Here is a 19,881-nt window from a genome sequence, read left to right as displayed (position 1 = left end):
TATAGTGTAAATGTGAGTTATTTTATCAAATTATTCTATTAAAAAGAAAAAAAGAAAGTGTGACAAAACTTGTAAACTCTTGAAGAAGACTATGGTTCGCGCGCTTTCTTCAACATTTTTCTGTAATTTTTAAGTAAAATAAATGTTATATATTTAAAAATATATTTATTTAGATTGTTATTTATTCGTATGGCTTACAGCTTGACAATTTGACAAGTTTGAAGATGATTCTGCTTTAATTAATTAGCTCGTTTTGCCCAATATTCCATTAGGTTTGGGCTCCACCTTCTCTGTGGGCGGTAATTGCATCTATGGCTGGCGGTCAATTAATGCTTGCTAAAAAGTAAACTTGACAACCACGAAAACTATTAACCGGGTTGGATTCCTAATAAAAAAGTTTTATTGTTCTTTAAACGGAAACTATACTTGTTTTTTTTCTCCTTAGTGTAAAAACACGTGTTCCCATGTTTAATGCTCTCACATAATGAAAAAAAAGGGGTGCATTATTAAGCTAAAAATCTTGCTGTATAAGAAATTCTACACGTAGCTTCTAAACACAAAAAGTATAATACAGTAACTATTATATTCATTATCTAGATATAAATTATGTATATACCTAAAGTTACTAGTCAATATGAATAATAACTTAATAATATAGTGATCTCCTTATGTAGATATTCAATATAGAACATAATAGTCTAAGTAAATTAAGATTGCCGATATCTATCTCGACTAATATAGCATTTAGATGCATACAGTATCTATAAGATGGACTCGAATATGAAGATAATGAACTACACCTATTAAATTGTAAATTAATATAAATAACAGGCGGTTGCATAACAGGAACAAAATAAATGAGCAAGTAATGAATGTAACAAAAGACTTAAACGTAATAAAATTTGAAAAAATAGATGAATAAATTACCTATAATTTAATTAAAGAGATGAACAAACTTAATAATATATCACACTAAATTAAGTTTCCATTATAAATGTAGATAACTATTCTATAATTTATGATAATAAATATCGAAATATGACAATAATAATATTCAATATATAATTTAATTTATACGAAATTAATTTAAATAAACGTTGTAAATCATAATAAAACGTTGATTCAGTAACGTTTATGAAGGATTTTTAATGAATGTCTTAATTATTTAACAATATATATACACAATTATCTCTATCTTGAACTTGATTTTGATATCAAAATCCATTAAAATTTCATATTTAAGATGGCATTTTATGTAATGTATTATATATTATTCTGTTATTCTTTATATTCATAATGATAATTTCCTGTATAAGTTACAAGTCGACTCCCCTATAACACTGTTGATAATTCCGTTTTATATGAATTCCATGTTGTACGAGTCACTTAGATTTTACAAATACGTGTGCCGGGCTGTGAATGGCTCACATATTTATAAAATCTAAGTGACTCATACAACATGGAATTCATATAAAACGGAATTATCAACAGTGTTATGGGGGGGTCGACTGGGTATTTATAAAGATTCTACGAAAGAAACCAAACATATGCATAAATTTCGATTATATTAATAAAAATTAAATAAATAAATCTCTAAACTGTTAATAAATGTAATAAAAAGTATTAGTTTATGTATAAATTACTAATATTTAAATTGTTTTCGGGTTTATATAATGTATTATTTAGAAGAAAAGTACCAGTCGACTCCCCTATAACACTGTTGATAATTCCATTTTATATGAATTCCATGTTGTACGAGTCACATAGATTTTACAAATACGTAAACCGTTCACAACTCGGCACACGTATTTGTAAAATCTAAGTGACTCGTACAACATGGAATTCATATAAAATGGAAAAATCAACTGTGTTATGGGGGGGTCGACTGTATTAAACGATGTATGTTTTATTCTTCCCAAAAAAATAAAAAAATATAAAAAAAACTATTAATTAATGTCAAAAATGTTTAATAATTTTATAAAAACTTTAATTTAATTAAAATTCTTCTAAAAAATTTGTAAAAAACATCAAAAACTTTACGTGAGAGAGCACAAACAATACTTAAACCGTGATCATTTAGTCACGCTCTTCTGACTTATTATTTAAAAAAAAATATATATTACATGCATCTTTCAAATTAACGCCTTTATAAACAAGTTCTCGGCTTTCATATTGATAAATGTGATTTTTTTTCTATGTCAATTTAAATAAATTAAACCAAAGAAATTCCCTAGAAGACGAATCAAACGAGAAAAACAAAGCTTATCCATCAAAATACCATCAAAAAATTATTGTCTATAAAATTAGGATTTGAAAGATGTTTTAATTTAAGTTATAAGAAGGATAATTTCTTTTTTTTTTTTTAATTCATTAATGCTTAAGACACGTTCGGGTCGACCTCGATTTAACACAGAATCATATTAAAGAAGCCAAGTATATACAAGTAATTAGAAGCTAATTACTGGTTCGATAATTACTACCAGTTTCTATTGATTTCATTAAGAATCTCTGACCTTCGACTAGATATATAGGAGGGAGGAAATTATAGCTTCTAGCACAATTATATATTAGATAAGAGGATAAAAATAAGCTTTATAACCCTCCTCCCCCCTCTACTCTTAGTGTTATTTTCGTGTATAACACACTTAAAATAAGGTAAATACACTTTGAAAATTAATTAATTAAGATGTTACCTTCGACTTAATTGGACTATCTATTTATTATAAAAATTTATCTGTCATTAAATCATACTTAATTAAGTTTTCGTTAATTATAATTTAAATGTGTTTAAAGCCTTACTAATTATTAAATGTTTTTTAAAAAAAATTTATTTTTTGGAACACCCAAGCAGATTTTTAAATGAAAAACAATGAGTCTTTTTTTTAAAATTCGTGATAAATATTTACTATAATTCATTATTCATGTATTTAAATCTTTAAAAAAAAGAATAGAAGAAGAGGGGGAAAGGATCTAAAACAAAGTTTCCATTATTTCCTGGACTCGAAACTAATTAAAGTTGGTTCGTCACGCTTCATTTTTTAGGTCATAATCGATTATATCTTTGTTCTTTTTATATAAAACTTTATATCAATAACCCGAATCATCCCTTTCTTCTTCGAAATATTATCCGAAATTTAACTTTATAATAGGCCTTCACGTTATAATATATTCTAAATTCATAATCGAACAATAAAAGACATCTTATTCTCAATAATCACTTATAAAATGTGAAAAATTATAGAGCTAAAGACGTGTCATCCATCATTGAGATGATTCCTGTTCTTTTCTAACGATTAATCGTTCGTTTATTTCTTATAAAAATTCTTAAAACAGACAGAAATCTTTATCAAAAGACGAGATTGTAGCCGAAATTTTATATGTCTGAATTTGAATCTTTTTTTTTCTTTTCTTTTAAAGCTATCCTAAGGCGAGAGGGGTTCTAGAGAAAGATCAAATGACGTTAAGATAAGATTACTTCTCTCGAATTTCATCCTTAATTTTTCAGCCGTTAAAATTTTAAATTAATTTTTTTTTATTTAGTAAATTTTTACTATTACCTTCTATATTTTAATTATTATTATAGGAAAATCATCTCTCGAATTTTATGTATTAATACAGTCGACCCCCTATAACACTATTGATTTTTCCGTTTTATATGATTTCCATGTTGTACGAGTCACTTAGATTTTACAAATATGTGAGCCGTTCACAGCCTGGCACATGTATTTGTAAAATCTAAGTGACTCGTACAACATGGAATTCATATAAAACGGAAAAATCAACAATCCTATAGGGGGGGGGGTCGACTGGTATACGAGAAATACTAAATATTTCTCTTTCCATGTTTTTCTCTCCTTTTTAATTCCTAATATATTAACTTTTATTCAAAATATACGTAATTCTTAATATTAAGAAGGAATATTTATGAAATATTCCTCATTAAAATCATTCTTATACGCGTAAAATCGTAGAATTTATTAATAACAATACGATAAACAATTCATCAATTTCTTAATTACGTAACAAAGCAACGTTTTTATCTAGAAATCTAGAATCTGATTGATCTAGAATTCTTCTTTTACATTGATTTATGTATAAAAATCTTATTTAATAAATATTTTAAGTGTAAAAATAGTACAATATACGTTCGATTCCTTTTTTATTTTAACTTAAAATAGACTAAATATACTTTTATGAAAATAATCTTTTTTTTGATTGGATGGGTTCCTGTATTTGTCTAGTGCTTTTCAATGAATATAAAAAGGGGATTTGAGAGGATTATAAAGATTGAAAAGCATTAATNTTTTTATTTTAACTTAAAATAGACTAAATATACTTTTATGAAAATAATCTTTTTTTGATTGGATGGGTTCCTGTATTTGTCTAGTGCTTTTCAATGAATATAAAAAGGGGATTTGAGAGGATTATAAAGATTGAAAAGCATTAATCATCCTCTAAAAATCTTTTCTTGTAGAAAAATCCATAGGTTTGTAACAGATTATTCATCGTCCTCATCGCAGTTTCTCTCTCTCTCTCTCTCACCTGTCGAGTTATCGGGATGTCTTATCACTTTAATGCAATTTTTATACCTGTAAAAATTTAAATTATTAATAAAATTTACGTTAAAAAAAACAGTACTTTTTATACGGATTTTTAAAACAAGCAATATAAGTTGGCAATTATATGTATTTTTACAGTGCAATATTCCTATAGAATAAATCATAATTAACCTCTAAATTCTGCTTAAATTCTTATAAAAATACAAAAAATCTTACAGTAATTTCGAACTGGAAAATTACTAAATTTATAGCTAAATAGTTAAAATAATGAATGTAAAAATTAGCTCGAAAGACTTTTTTGTTTTGTTTGAGTTAAAAATCGATAAGAGAATAATAAAAAGGCAATAAAAAAAATGCCTAAAAACGATAATATAGGAGTGTGTGTGCCGTCAATCGGATACCATGCAAATGTATTGTTGAAGTAGACACGACGTCGCCCGAAGCATCTGTATAAATTGCACCAATTGCTTAAAGCACTAAAACGCCCATCTTCAAACTACATAAATAAAAAGATAGCCTGAAGGCTTCAAATCTGTCTAAGCGATCGTCTAATAGCTTCTGACTCGTGCCGGATGACTAACTTATGCAATAATTACTCTACACTTCTTTAAAATTAGGCAAATTGTACGCAAAATGGCATTGGTAATTACTCGTAATGAATCTTTATCGATTTGTGTGTGAAATGAGTACTTTAAAAATATACTTTTAAATACTCGATAGTAAGGTAAATCATTAAGAATACTGTAGTAAATATTTAAGTATATAAAACGTACACACTAAACGAAGCGAGTAACTCTAAACAAATGGAAGCCATACTTACGTAAATTATCGAAGTTAAGTCGAAGTAACATGGACGAATGATTATGCCTCCTCTATAGAAGCCAAGCCACGGGATATTAAAGTCACCTCGTGGCAAAAGGCATCGGTAGAGGAGGCTTCCCACCGGCCTCTAAGGCACTTTCCTTCACAAAAGTGATAGCAGAGGCGGCTGTCGTATGTGGGAAGCCAAATGGGGGGTCTATAAAGCCCCCCGAAACGAAGTAAGCCGACTTGTTCCACGACAGAATATGTTTCCAAAGTATCATATCGAAGGAACAGCCGGACCTGGCCTCTCTACAGTATGGAGGATTGCGATCGACCGTAAGAAAATACGCCCAAACCGATACCTATTTATACTCCCCTATCGAAACATGTGACCGTAGAGTACGTCATACGTCTACAAACGTTACTAGAAATCCGTTTCCTTTAATAACTCTACCATACTAACCAGAAAACGGGTTGATTAAAGTGAGGAAATCCTTTCAAGGTCGGCATTACACAATCAATATCGTGCATTGCAGTTATTTGTTGCAATAGCAACGCCCGTGTTTATTTAAGATAGGATAAAAGAAATGTCGCAAATATCTCTTTAAATTAATAATAATAATTATAGTATTTTATATTATAAAAGTATAATATTTAAGTCACGACGTTATAGGTTTGATAATTATTACATTATTCTAATTTCAATTTCTATTGTAACTTCCTTATCACAAGTCGTACACAGGAGGTTTAATCCCATCCCCCATTTATCAATTCAAACAGAAAAATGTTACTACATTAATATAACAATGTATTATACTGTATATTCCATTAAATAGTAGTAAAGTCACGCGAATTAACAGGTGTATAAAGATAAAGAAAAGGGGGATGGGGGAAGAGGAAAGCAGGCCTTCTCGAGCAAATAAAAATCCGATAATAAACGTTCTTGGTCTAAACCTAAAAAAAGAAGAAAACTTCTATTAAAATTATACAAAATTCCTCTATATGTACAGTATATAACGCTTATATAACTTGAATTAGAAGAGCACTTACCGTTCACATCTTGCTGAGGGTATTATTATAAGCGCCATGTTTGAATCCTCCCCTTTTAATAAAGAATATTCTAATAATATAAAAGTGCATGAATGAAAGGGTGGATATGGAATGAAATATATATATGATTCGAATTGTAATATAATCTATTATATAGTTTCAATAATACATAGAGCTTTTCTTCTTCGTATATCGATTAATGGCCTCTAAATATAACACGACAGACAAATTCAATGTTTCTAAGAATTAAATATGGATTTATGCAAATTTATGCAGATTTTAATTTTAGTTATTTTAAATATTCATATATTTAATTATGTTCGGTGACATTTAATTATGATGTTAGTCATAACTTTAGATTAAATGCATAAATTAAATACATTTTTTTTTTTACCTTTCTACTTTTTATACCTTTGTAAACAATGGTGCTATTTGTTTCTCCATTTTCTGGTGTGTTTATATAGTTGAACTAACAGCTCCTATGAAACAAACAAACCAGTAAAGTGCTATTTAACTGATAATACTTGAATAACACAACGATATATTGAAACAAATTAAAAAATAACAATAATAAAACATTATGCGTGTATTTCACATACTTCTTTATCTTTAAAAAATTGATTTAAATAATTATAATTATAATATTAATTATTTAAAATAAAGATTTAAGGTGCTTAAAGTTAACATATCAGTTAAACATTTCAATAATAGAAAATTAAGAGATTTTAAAGAATAATCTTGTCCTAGAAAGTTGTTTGGTCCGTTAAGATGACACAGAGCTTACACACAGATGACTCAAGTTACCTAAGCTGTAAATGTAAGAGCTTAGTCCACAGGGACCGCAGTCAATTAGGCGGATTTCTTTTTTCTTTCTTTCTTTCTAAGTAAGTTCACATCCATTTGTAAAGTTCGGTAGCTTTGCTATGTCAAACATTGCAGCTGGTGGCATTTGCAAAGCTTCCCGAGGTGCATGTGTCTGTCAACAACGTCTTTGCTACTGCACTACCCATCCTTCTTTTCTTTTGTTCAATCAACCCTTATAACTTCCAACTGATTAACTGTTCAGTGAACATAGTGAAAGAGCTTAAGACAACCAGAGACGGTCTGGTGCCAAACCCAGCGGGATCATCATACAATATCTATTAATGAAGAAGAATCTTAGCTTCTACTACAGCAAACCATCAATTTGACGTCTTTCTCGCCACCTTATACCTCTATAGTCCCACTTAGTTGGCTTTATATTGGCGGCTTTGGTGTTCTTAATCCTCGAATTGTACAGCAACAATGGGCATCCTAGCCGAAGAAATAGCGGTTGTCTTTGAGGGACGGTTAACCACCTAAGCATGATTTTTTATTGTAAAATTTGACACTTTCGTCATTCTTAAATGACCAAAGAGCACATTTCTAGTTAGTAAGTAAGTAAATTCAATAATAACCCTTCTTCTATTCGTGTGACTAAAGATTTATTAATGGTTACACTCGGATGGTGTCAAATTTAGCATGATAAAAACATCAAAAAGATGGCAGTCGAGCAGAATAAAGAAAGTTTGATTGTTTTTATTGACTTTTGTGTAGAAGAAACACAATGAAGCAACATAAAATATGAGCCAACATTAATAAAAAGACCATTTAAAACTCGTACCTAATGACCCCGAATTGGAGGGAGGGCAGGTGCCTTCCTACTACGAGTTTCCAGCGCGTTTTTCTCAATAGTGATCGGCATAGAGTATGGTAGCAATGGCTAAAGTTGACCCTGGGGGGTCTAGACTCTAGAGAAGAGAAAAACCTATCTATTGATGGCCAAAGAATACAGTCTGTAGTAAAAATTGTATAATTGATGACTAATATATCTTTATGTCAACGAGTGGGCCTAAAATTTTTAGTAGTTATCCCGTACGACAGATGTTTTTTGAGATGAAATTTCAACAATTCTATAGACATTTTGTTTCTTATTATATATATAAAAAAAAATAATAATTATGCCAAAAATTTATAAAATACAACAATTGTATTAAGAAATTTTTCATAATAAATAATGTATTTCAGCAAAGTATAAGTATCGTTTAAGTGTTTTTCAGTTTTGAATATGGCATTTCAGCAAAAAAAAGGTTCCAAAAAAGAGAATAGATTTCAGTTTTTACGTGCCAAGAACCCCCAAAGTGAAGTATAACCCACTCGAATTGTTTATCAATATTTCCTGCTCCATCGACAGTTTGGTTAAGTGGATTGCAGGACCATTCCCAGGACAATAACAGTTTCCAATGGAAAGTGGAGGAAAGAGAAAACTGCGTAATATTTGCACCGGAACAGTACAAACAAATGCACCATTTTTATTTCTCAGCATTGTTCCAGGGAACAGTCGGAAGAAATATTGCTAGTGGTGAATGGAACGAAATGGCGGCAGATGGCTAAATGGACAGAGTGCCAGTAATCATCAGTGCTAAGTCATAACCAAGGCAGAACAATGAGGTCGTGGCAGTAAACACCGAACTGTTTATGACGGTTGACACCTGCCCTATGTTGACACTTTCCTCTTTCATCCTATCAGATACGCAAAATATAACGCTCTTTTATGTGATTTTTCTACCAATTTTTTTTTTTTCAAGCCACCGTTAAATTACCTAAAAACGGAATGATTTTTTTAAAAATTCATTTTAATAATTTCATAGTTTAATTATCTTTATAGTCGCCCTCACCTCTCTTGGTGTAAATAGTTTTAAGCACTAATTGTATAACCTTTCATGTGTTACAAAGCTAATTTAACATTGTATTCTGTTACAGAACACATTTTTTAATAGAAGAAAATCGACTATTAGTACCGGGAGGTTATGTAATCGGAGCGATGTATTGTGACCGTCCTCGTCCCATCGTACAATAATAGATAATACACCTAAATGAATACCTTCAGAAACTAGAATTGAGTAATTATAATAAAAAAAATCTTAATTATTATCTACCCAAAAATCAATTATTCCTTACTCTTCCTCTCTCTTTTTCTTTTTTTTTTTTGGAAAAAAATTATATTTTAAAACATGAAAAATTAATTGATTAATTGCTGTGTTTAATTACATAAAAGTTCAACTTGGACTGTCTTTCAAAGGTATTTTTTTTTTATTAAAAACCTTCGAAAGACTGTTAATTTTATCATTTTATGCTAACGAGTCTTTCGATTTTCTCACGGGGTGTATAAAATATGCATAATTATAACAATAAAGACATAACTCCGTGTTAAATCCTACACCTCCTCCATTATGGTTTTAGCTTCCAGGAAAACCAAAAAAAAAAAATAGTATTTGTTTGCATGAATGGAGAGCATCAAATTAGCTCCTTAATCCCGCCCTTACAGCCTCCGCATCCGTCAAATTCTTTTTCTCCACGCCTAATGTATCATTTCCGGTGCCAAACATCCCCACCGACGACACGTGACCTAACAATGATGACGTACTTCCACTCAGATTAGCCGTTAAGCCCTGGGAAGATAAGCTAAGTTTTTATTTCTACCAAGGGTGAGAATTTCGGACGGTAGTAAAGTAGCATGGCCATAATAACCGTGTAAATCCGTAAGACTCGTTCTTCGCAAACAATAATTTATGTATATCGTCGTAGATCTAATACTACTAAAGTAAAAGTTAATCCTCTCTCTCTCTAAATCTTCTCTAATGCCAACAAAATTGAATAATAAAAATGTTAGATTTCTATTACGTTTATGGGTTATGCAACCTGTAGAACACCCTCCCCCTTTTAAGCAATATTTTCCGAATGATGTATATTCTCCCATGTCGAATGGTTAAAAGAGATTCGACAGTGGCACTTGATAAGGTAATCGACGATTTAACAAACTGTGACAGGCGTTAAATTGCCAAAACGAGCCTCGTACTGCAACCAGTCATGGGAACCAAGAAAGCCCTGACTCACACCGACTTGTTCATGCAAAGAGTCAGTGTGTAACCGTTCCAACCTGTTCTCTATCGTTTCGCGGATATAACCCGAAACGAATTTTGTTATTTTGGATTCCATCTGCCATCAGATTTGGGCAAATTCTCGTGATAATCTAATCATATAAATGCTTCAAGTTCTTAACAAAAGTTCTTCTTAATTAACCTTATTGTTTAAATATATAGGAAAAACAATCTCAGAAGGGTCCCATTATAATTCTTGTAAGTTTAGATTTACGAATCGTATCTGTATGGATAAAAAACGATTGGTATTATCGATAGGAAGCAAGAGAGAGAGAGAGAGAAGACTAACCTGTTAAGGTTATCTTTAGTGCAGGCACTTGCTGGTGAGTTGCTGGTGTTGGCCTTTCTACCACGAACAATAGCCAAACGCCTCTAACATAACAGATGGCCGGAAACCGAAGCGATAAAAACACATGTTGTCATTTTGACTGAACACTTTCAGATCTGATTGGATCCAACTGAATATACCCAAATTGACTGCTGACTCTGCTTGACCCCTTCACCACTCGTTGCTCTTCCATAGAAAAAAAAAAACTTTATTCCATTTATCGAGTTCAGAATCTCCTTTTTTTAAAGGGATTTTTTTTTGGTATTTGGTTAATTAAATCTTCAAGTTTAATTGAGAGCAATAAACACGCGATAATTTCTGCTTAAGTGCAATCTGGCGCTTCCAATATGTCATTCATTATCTTAAATCGGTTGTTGGATAATCAATTGTTTTGATGCCATATGTCACCCGAAAGTCGTGACGTTCAATTTTCCTGTGTTTTTTTTTTTTTGTTTGTTTGTTTACTAATTCAATAGAAATATAAATGGCATGTACTGTACTTGATACATAATTGATTTATAATAAATAGAAATGGCGTATTAAAATAACAAAGAAGTATTAACAATAGAAAAATGTAATTTCGAAATTATATTAGATTTTTAGAGCATTTAATAATGGAAACAAAAATAAAATTGCATTACCTGCCGATGAGCGGATATTTAAGAGGACAGACAGACTTCATCGGTGTTGATTTTCCTCTTCTCAATGAGAAAATTTCATAGGAAAATGTGAAATTCAATTTCCTGTCGGTTAATTTGTGTTCTTTTATTACGAAACGTCGATTTTTTTATACCGGTGCTTAATAAAAATCAAGAGGTGCACTTTAATAAATGTCACCTCCGTGGACAGCGTGTAGAGTTAGAGGCTCGATTCCTATCCAGAGAGCATCAATAGCATCCCACTACCAATCAAATCATCGACTTGACACTCCACTTCACTTCCCCGAGAGAACAAACATGACTCGAAACTTCTCTAAACCCTTCAATCCCCGGCTCCGAATTTAACGCTCCCAGTATTAGCCGAGTGGTGCTCTCTCTCTCTCCACCTGTCCTTCAGATTACTAATCAGACTTTGTCTCATTCCCTACTAAATTACTTTTATTGAATATCGGGAACTGTTCTTCTCTCTCTTCAAGTGCCCACTTGGTACTGCACCCAGGTAACCGCGACCCCAACAAGGTGCCCCGATGCAGGTGCAAGACAGATGTGTTTCAACCCTATCGCGTTCAATTATAGTAGCCCTTCTGTCTTTGATAGAGGCTGAGATTCAATAGGGCCATCTCGCCGGTTAATTAGGAAAATGCCTCGTTTCACAACATTCATATAAAAGAAACGACTGACTTTGGCCTCTTCACCTGTTTCTGGGGGATGCTTTAGTAGTCTACTCATTATTCCACCTGGTTAGGGATGTGTTGCTAAATAAGGGGCCACCGTTATAGCTACTTTTCAAATCGATTTAATAAAATTAAAATTTAACTCTCCCCTGTTTCAATTTGGCCTATCTTAGTACCATCCTCTCTCTCTCTCTCCTCTAATTAAAAAACAAATCGCTCCTGAAATACAATTCTTTAGTGAAAGATGAAATGTGAGAGGAACGAAAATTTCAAATAAATCAATTACTTTCTATTTAGAATTCGTACAAAAGATTTAATATAAAATTCATTTCTTTTCTAAGTACAGTCAACTCCCCTATAACACTGTTGATTATTCCGTTTTATATGAATTCCATGTTGTACGAGTCACTTAGATTTTACAAATACGTGTGCCGGGCTGTAAACGGCTCACGTATTCGTAAAATATAAGTGACTCGTACAACATGTAATTCATATAAAACGGAAAAATCAACAGTGTTATAGGGGGTCGACTGTACCTAATCCTGTATACAAGTTAAAAATTGTGTATTAATTTACAAGAAATAAAATCAAATCTCTGAATAACGTTTACTGAAGGAATCATAAAATAATATCAGTTATTGNAGTAACTCCTCAATACCTTGCTCGTTTACATCTCCTAGTCCTTCTGTATTGATTAGGTTGACCAAATTGTCAACCTAACAATACAGCGATAGGCTCTTCTTGTTGAGAATTCTTGGATATATTAAGCCATAACTTTTCCATGCTCCATTCGTGCAGTTATCAGTTAATTCTTGCCAAGTGAAGTCAATATTGCCTGTAGCATTCATGATGTTATATTTTTTCCAAAATTGCACAAAACAAAGATAGATTTAAGGGAAGTGTGGCGCTACGATGAATTGCCACCTTTTGCTGATTGGTTTGTGTTTGGGAATAATCATATTATATATGAAACAATGAAATGCTGCGATAATTTGAATCAGCATAAATTCTGGTGTTTTTTAAGGCTTCAAGCAGACCATGTTATATTGACTCAGTGTTAATCGAGGCAGTGCTAAGCAGGGTCTTACTGTACTTGATATAGTGGTTAGCATTTTTATAATTGGTTTGTTTAAACAGTTGTTGATGATAGTCTTTCTTTGTTTCCATTTTTGTCAAAACATATTTTGCAAAAATGTTCTTAAAATTAGATAAAAATATAAAAGTTATTTAACATTTACATAAACAAAAACTCTTCTTTGTAACTGGACACTTGTTATCTCTTGTATAATCTAATACATAGAAATGTTATCTTTTATATGCAATTATGAGGACTCTTATGGTAATTTATATATAAAAATTTCATGTAATATTAAAAAAATTAAAGAGTAAACTTTTCATTCATTTCTTTTCTGATTTGACAATCCTGTTGCCCCGCCCAATTCGAGGTGGGAGAACGATTCGTCCCTCTTCTCCCCTCCAGCAACCTATAAAAGGGAAGGGGCGCGTGGATACCGTTTAGTTGTCACGTGGACTGCCATTGGAACTGTCATTCTGGATATATCTATGTTTGTGGGTGAAGCTGGCTTCCATGTGGAACTGTCAGGTGAGACTAAAACGTCACCTTTCCTTATCCCTCCTACCTCGTATAGTTACAGAAACTAAGAAAAAATAGTTTCTAATACGATTAATTCTTAAGTTATAATCGTAGTTCATTGGTGATAATGAAAATAAGATTAAAATACACTTAATCATTATACAAAATTGTTCTAGTGTTAAATTAAGAACGTAAGTATCTTACTCCTAACTTCAATTATCTTAGGGAGGAAAAAAAAAATCTCATAAATCTTAAGGAAGTATCTAGTTGAAAACTGAACCTAGATCACAAGTCGAGTCTGCAGATGCAGGCCGCTTCGGTTATAACAAGGGCGAGACGTTACAAAATGTAATACAATCCACTACATTGTATCGGTGGAGCTTTCTTTGTCCGTCAGCCGTGTAGCCGGTATCCGGTAGCGTTTTGTGAGACCGAGTCAACCCCAATGTCTGTGACCACTAGAGTAAACAAGTCCACAATGCCACTTTCTACTCCAATCTGTCTGGACTTGGAGACACTCTACTAACTGATTACCCATCCATCCTTCAATATCTGAAGTGTAACTCAATATGACATCTCTACTCGTATTGTATAAAATATGGGAGTTGTTTCTTTTCTCCTTAAGAAATATAGATTAACCTAGATATACTGATAGGTGTTGGGTGAGGTTTCTTTTACAGAAAGCTCTAATAAGTTTATACGTCTTCTAAGCTCCCGACACGAAAGTCCCCACCTTAAAACGTACCATTTTTAAGCTTTTTCGTGGGTACTAATCAGCAAAAGAAGTCAAAATCTCGATTCGTTGAAAAGTTTTCTTGCTAAATTTTATAAATAATATAATAAATTATAAGTTATTTATTTAATTTTTACTATTTTCTATAGATCAATGAAGAAGAAACAATGACAGGAGACAGTCAACTGTCCATCCCTACTCCAAGCACTTGCAATGAAGATAGCTGTTCTAGCGACTACAACGATGCTTCACCCATGTTGTGGTCAGTAAAGAGTATAGTCAACGAAGATTCAAAATCGAATGGCTCGGATACAGAAACCAATAGGAGAAAAAGATACAGCAAACCTCGCACGAGAAGCCGAAGCCCTTCTGGCATTATAAAAATCAAGAAAAATAGAAGGTTAAAGGCAAACGATCGAGAAAGAAATCGAATGCACATGTTAAACGATGCTTTGGATCGATTGAGAACCGTATTACCGACCTTCCCCGATGATACTAAACTTACTAAAATAGAAACTCTCAGGTTTGCCCATAATTATATATGGGCTTTATCGGAAACTCTTAAGATGTGTGAAAATAAGGATCGTGAGAATATGGCACTCTATGGAAGTAAAGATGTTCCGTCCGGTTCTTCCATCCACAATTTGGATGCCTCTCGATAGTTATCCCCCGGGTAGCATTACAATTACGAGTAGTAACACGGCATAAGTATACTTTAGCCTTCGATTGTGACCAAAGCTTATTGTGATACAGATAAATTTCCATCCATTATACCTAATGTACAGCTTCTATATGGGTACCGTCTCATATAGCTCTATTTATTTTAATATGTATACTGTATATAAATGTTAATAATAATCCTATATTCTGATAGGATCTCTTATGTGATGAATAGCTAAATAAACATATTTTAATATTTTTTATGCTTTGCTTTGTATTTTTTTTCAATTAAAATAATTATAAATCATAATATAATAGTAAAATTTAGAGGATATGAGTCACTAAATTATAAAAAAATCGCGTGTAAAGATGATTAAAGTATGCTTAAATGTTCTCTAAAGCTCTAACGCTACGTGTTGTTAAAGGAATGTCAGGGTTTTAACCACAAATTTAATGAATTAGACCATTTATAATTTAGTATTGACGATGAACAGATTGAAATAAGATAATAAGTGGACCAATTGCTGAATTAAATAGTCTTTAAGGTGTGTCCTGTGTATTGAAAATGTAACTTACGGAGGCAATTTTGAATATAAATATTTAAGACGAAGAAACAGGTACGTTTCAATAGCTTCAACAAAGAATTAGTCATTCCCCCCGTTGAAAAGGACCGCTATATTCATTTTTTTGTACAGTGAGATAGAGGGGATAAAGCTGTTTAAAATTCTTCTTATTCATCTCCTGCGTGTTTGTAAAGGAACAAAGCGCGAATTCTCGAGATCTCCTCACANCCAATAGGAGAAAAAGATACAGCAAACCTCGCACGAGAAGCCGAAGCCCTTCTGGCATTATAAAAATCAAGAAAAATAGAAGGTTAAAGGCAAACGATCGAGAAAGAAATCGAATGCACATGTTAAACGATGCTTTGGATCGATTGAGAACCGTATTACCGACCTTCCCCGATGATACTAAACTTACTAAAATAGAAACTCTCAGGTTTGCCCATAATTATATATGGGCTTTATCGGAAACTCTTAAGATGTGTGAAAATAAGGATCGTGAGAATATGGCACTCTATGGAAGTAAAGATGTTCCGTCCGGTTCTTCCATCCACAATTTGGATGCCTCTCGATAGTTATCCCCCGGGTAGCATTACAATTACGAGTAGTAACACGGCATAAGTATACTTTAGCCTTCGATTGTGACCAAAGCTTATTGTGATACAGATAAATTTCCATCCATTATACCTAATGTACAGCTTCTATATGGGTACAGTCTCATATAGCTCTATTTATTTTAATATGTATACTGTATATAAATGTTAATAATAATCCTATATTCTGATAGGATCTCTTATGTGATGAATAGCTAAATAAACATATTTTAATATTTTTTATGCTTTGCTTTGTATTTTTTTTCAATTAAAATAATTATAAATCATAATATAATAGTAAAATTTAGAGGATATGAGTCACTAAATTATAAAAAAATCGCGTGTAAAGATGATTAAAGTATGCTTAAATGTTCTCTAAAGCTCTAACGCTACGTGTTGTTAAAGGAATGTCAGGGTTTTAACCACAAATTTAATGAATTAGACCATTTATAATTTAGTATTGACGATGAACAGATTGAAATAAGATAATAAGTGGACCAATTGCTGTATTAAATAGTCTTTAAGGTGTGTCCTGTGTATTGAAAATGTAACTTACGGAGGCAATTTTGAATATAAATATTTAAGACGAAGAAACAGGTACGTTTCAATAGCTTCAACAAAGAATTAGTCATTCCCCCCGTTGAAAAGGACCGCTATATTCATTTTTTTGTACAGTGAGATAGAGGGGATAAAGCTGTTTAAAATTCTTCTTATTCATCTCCTGCGTGTTTGTAAAGGAACAAAGCGCGAATTCTCGAGATCTCCTCACATATTTGCACGAATCCGAGCAAGTGCAGTTTAAATTAGTACGAAAATACCCATTTTTTGGCTTCTTTTTGAACGGCCCCACTAATTACGAAGTGCACAATAGGTAGCCTTGGGTAGAAATTTACTTTAGTTAAGGTGAGCGTACGCTTAGTCTCTTTTTTCTTCTTGCTCACTTTTCATCGGGTTCGTCAATTTATGTGAGAAAAGTGTCTAGCTAATGAAGTCGCCACTTGGCAGACTAGAAAAGTCAACACGACTAGCAAAAGACTGTTAGCTTTAAGGCCAGGACAGGCACGTGGCCAACTGAGTCCCGACGGCCCGGTGGGCCTCCCTGGGTGTCACTCGACACAATGGGAGTGACAGATAGCAAGCTGACACCGCTGCCTGACCAGCTCGCTCATTAACAAAATGAACTGAGCGTCACAATAACACTGGGGACAGTGACGCACGTGACTGGCCATGATTTGAAGACAAAAATCTCTGCGGAAGCTTCCCCCTAGGGATGTTAGAAATTAGTGATTCTCTTTAAAGGAGTGATTAGTAAGGGTAGAAAATGCTTATAATGTGCCCTTTTTTTCTAGCCAGTGGGGTTGTATTTATTCTTTTAGTAGTCTCCATTTAATAAACTAATTCTTAAGCAATCAGAATGGATGAAACTTGGACTACAAATCAATCCGATTCCATTAAAAAATCTTTCAATGGACTTGGATTCATTTAAAGCAGGTTTTATATTAAATTTATATATAGTGTATGTATCTATCATTTAATATTTCTATTATATTTACATTAATTTTCAGCCAAACACGAGTAAAATTTCTTATTTCTAGCATCTTTAGTATCTCCCAGAGATGCTGGAAATTATCCTAGTATTATTATTAAGCGTGTTTTCTACTATATTAAGTATTTTATACTATGTTTTCTACTATATTTTCTACTATGTTTTCTACTATATTAAGTATTTTCTACTATGTTTTCTACTATATTTTCTACTATGTTTTTTTCTACTATATTAAGTATTTTCTACTATGTTTATACTTTAAGTATAAACATAGTAGAAAAGTTCTAGTTAAAACTTTGATTAATTTCTTCATATAATATATATAATAACGCGTGTTTAAAAGTATTATAATATAAAGAGATGCATTTGTAAGAGGTACTAATTAAAAAATTATTAAGAGAAGAAAAAAAAATGAATGGAAGTATAATGAAGATGCTCCTCCATCAATGTCAACAGGTAAATTAATCTTCCTTATATATATTTTTTTCGTAATATAGAGTTACCTCGAATTAACTTTAAATTTTTAATTTAAGATTGTTATTTATTCATATATTCCTATGTAATTTTCCATTTTATTTTTCGTAAATCACCCGTAAAGTCAGGCAGTGGGAAAATAGCGAGATTGATTGACACGCGAAATGGTGCGATGCTTCCAGGTGGGTAAAAATGTACATCGTGGTTAAGCGTCATTAATTTTTTGATAAACTACTTCATGCCCTGAAATATCTCTATTTCTTATGCCAAAATATCTATATATTTCGTTTATGGAAATGTAGATTTCGATATGGTAACGCTCTTTATATACATTATGGCCCGGAGGTATAGCGAATGATCCATTAAACAGTCGAAGTCACGTACATTTATCCAAACACATCATAGCTACTGTTCTTCATGTAAAACAGGCGAATCGATATAATTACTGATAATGCTAATCGACACTCACTCCCTTTAGGCAATATCAGAAAAAATGGCGCTCGATTTTCCTGTTAGAAACGATAATTATACTTTATGATTCATATTTATTACCAGGTTCGATCTCTCAGGAAGACTTTAAAATAGTGTAATTCGTACTAAACACCGAAATATCTTCGTTACACTTCGTTGTAGTAGGTGCACGTAAGTTAAAGTCGAGATACCACCGAGTGATTTCAAGAGCCTTCCTCTTCCATCGTATCTTATCACAGTTTACGTGATATTTTCTGATTTATTTGGAATTTTAAAGCCATAACCCGGTGCAGACGATTAAAAAAAAGAAAATTGATCCGCCGCTTAAAAATCTACGACAAATTGATGGTTTGTAACAAGTTAACAAAGGCTGTTACAATAGTTACTCCCGTTTCCCCGTTGGAGAATAGGGTACAGCGTAGTTTCCACTCGGCTGTCCACGTTCAATACATTCACCGTTGTTCCCTCGGCACTGCTACAACGTCTACTTCTTTTGTATGCCGCAACAACCAAAGCACGACGTCCTGTTTGGTTACAAGACGACATTTCCGACAGCACCTACTCCCGACGTATACCCCCGTGCGCCTCAATCATATACACATATATTGTATATATATATCAGCATTCCTGTTATTTTTACTGTCTGTCAGTCGGGAATTCCTTTCGTATACGTTGCTACTGTCCATATTCACCCTACATTTATCGATTAGATTCGCTCAGTGGGACCATTCGCTTTGCTTCCTCCCATTTCGATTCTTCACAAAGACTGAGGCTAACAGGTTGAGATAACATTGACTCTTACAATCGTTTAGATTGGTCAAACTTACCCCCCTTTTTTAAATACGAAACCTTTGATTTTTTAACTGAATCCAGGAAATTGCTATTGTAGTAGATGATACACTTCATTTTTTCTCCTTTGTATAGAAAATTTTTGAATAACTGCTTCTGTTATTTTTATGAGGTTATAAAAGACTTCGCATCCTTTCTCTAGCCACACAAAAAAGCACATAAATTCAGCTTTATCAAGAATCGCGGTGTTATTTTCTAACAGTTTACAAACAGAGTTTGATTTTCTACGTAACTTTATACATATTGTAGGGCCTAAAACCGAATTTTTCGGACGTATTTGCTATTATACGAAGAAGTTTAGTAGGAAAAAAACAATTTACACGTATTGCTTATTTTTTAATTTTATTTAAAACAAATAAACAATTCAC

The 19,881-nt window shown here is 32.3% G+C and overlaps 1 protein-coding gene across 1 annotated transcript; it reads left to right on the top strand.

Annotated features, from left to right (window-relative positions):
- Positions 1-13,554: 13,554 nt before the first annotated feature.
- Positions 13,555-15,085, top strand: LOC111640045 (neurogenin-1-like). Its single transcript, XM_023386047.1, has 2 exons — positions 13,555-13,636; positions 14,510-15,085. The coding sequence occupies exons 1-2, from the start codon at positions 13,622-13,624 to the stop codon at positions 15,020-15,022; spliced, it is 528 nt and encodes a 175-aa protein (XP_023241815.1). The 5' UTR covers positions 13,555-13,621; the 3' UTR covers positions 15,023-15,085.
- Positions 15,086-19,881: the final 4,796 nt, after the last annotated feature.

The sequence above is a fragment of the Centruroides sculpturatus genome, unplaced genomic scaffold (genome assembly GCF_000671375.1).
Source record: "Centruroides sculpturatus isolate CEXI.00-Female unplaced genomic scaffold, Cexi_2.0 scaffold1258, whole genome shotgun sequence".
In the NCBI taxonomy this organism is placed as follows: Eukaryota; Metazoa; Arthropoda; class Arachnida; order Scorpiones; family Buthidae; genus Centruroides; species Centruroides sculpturatus.
This window is presented reverse-complemented; position numbering and strand designations above follow the sequence as displayed.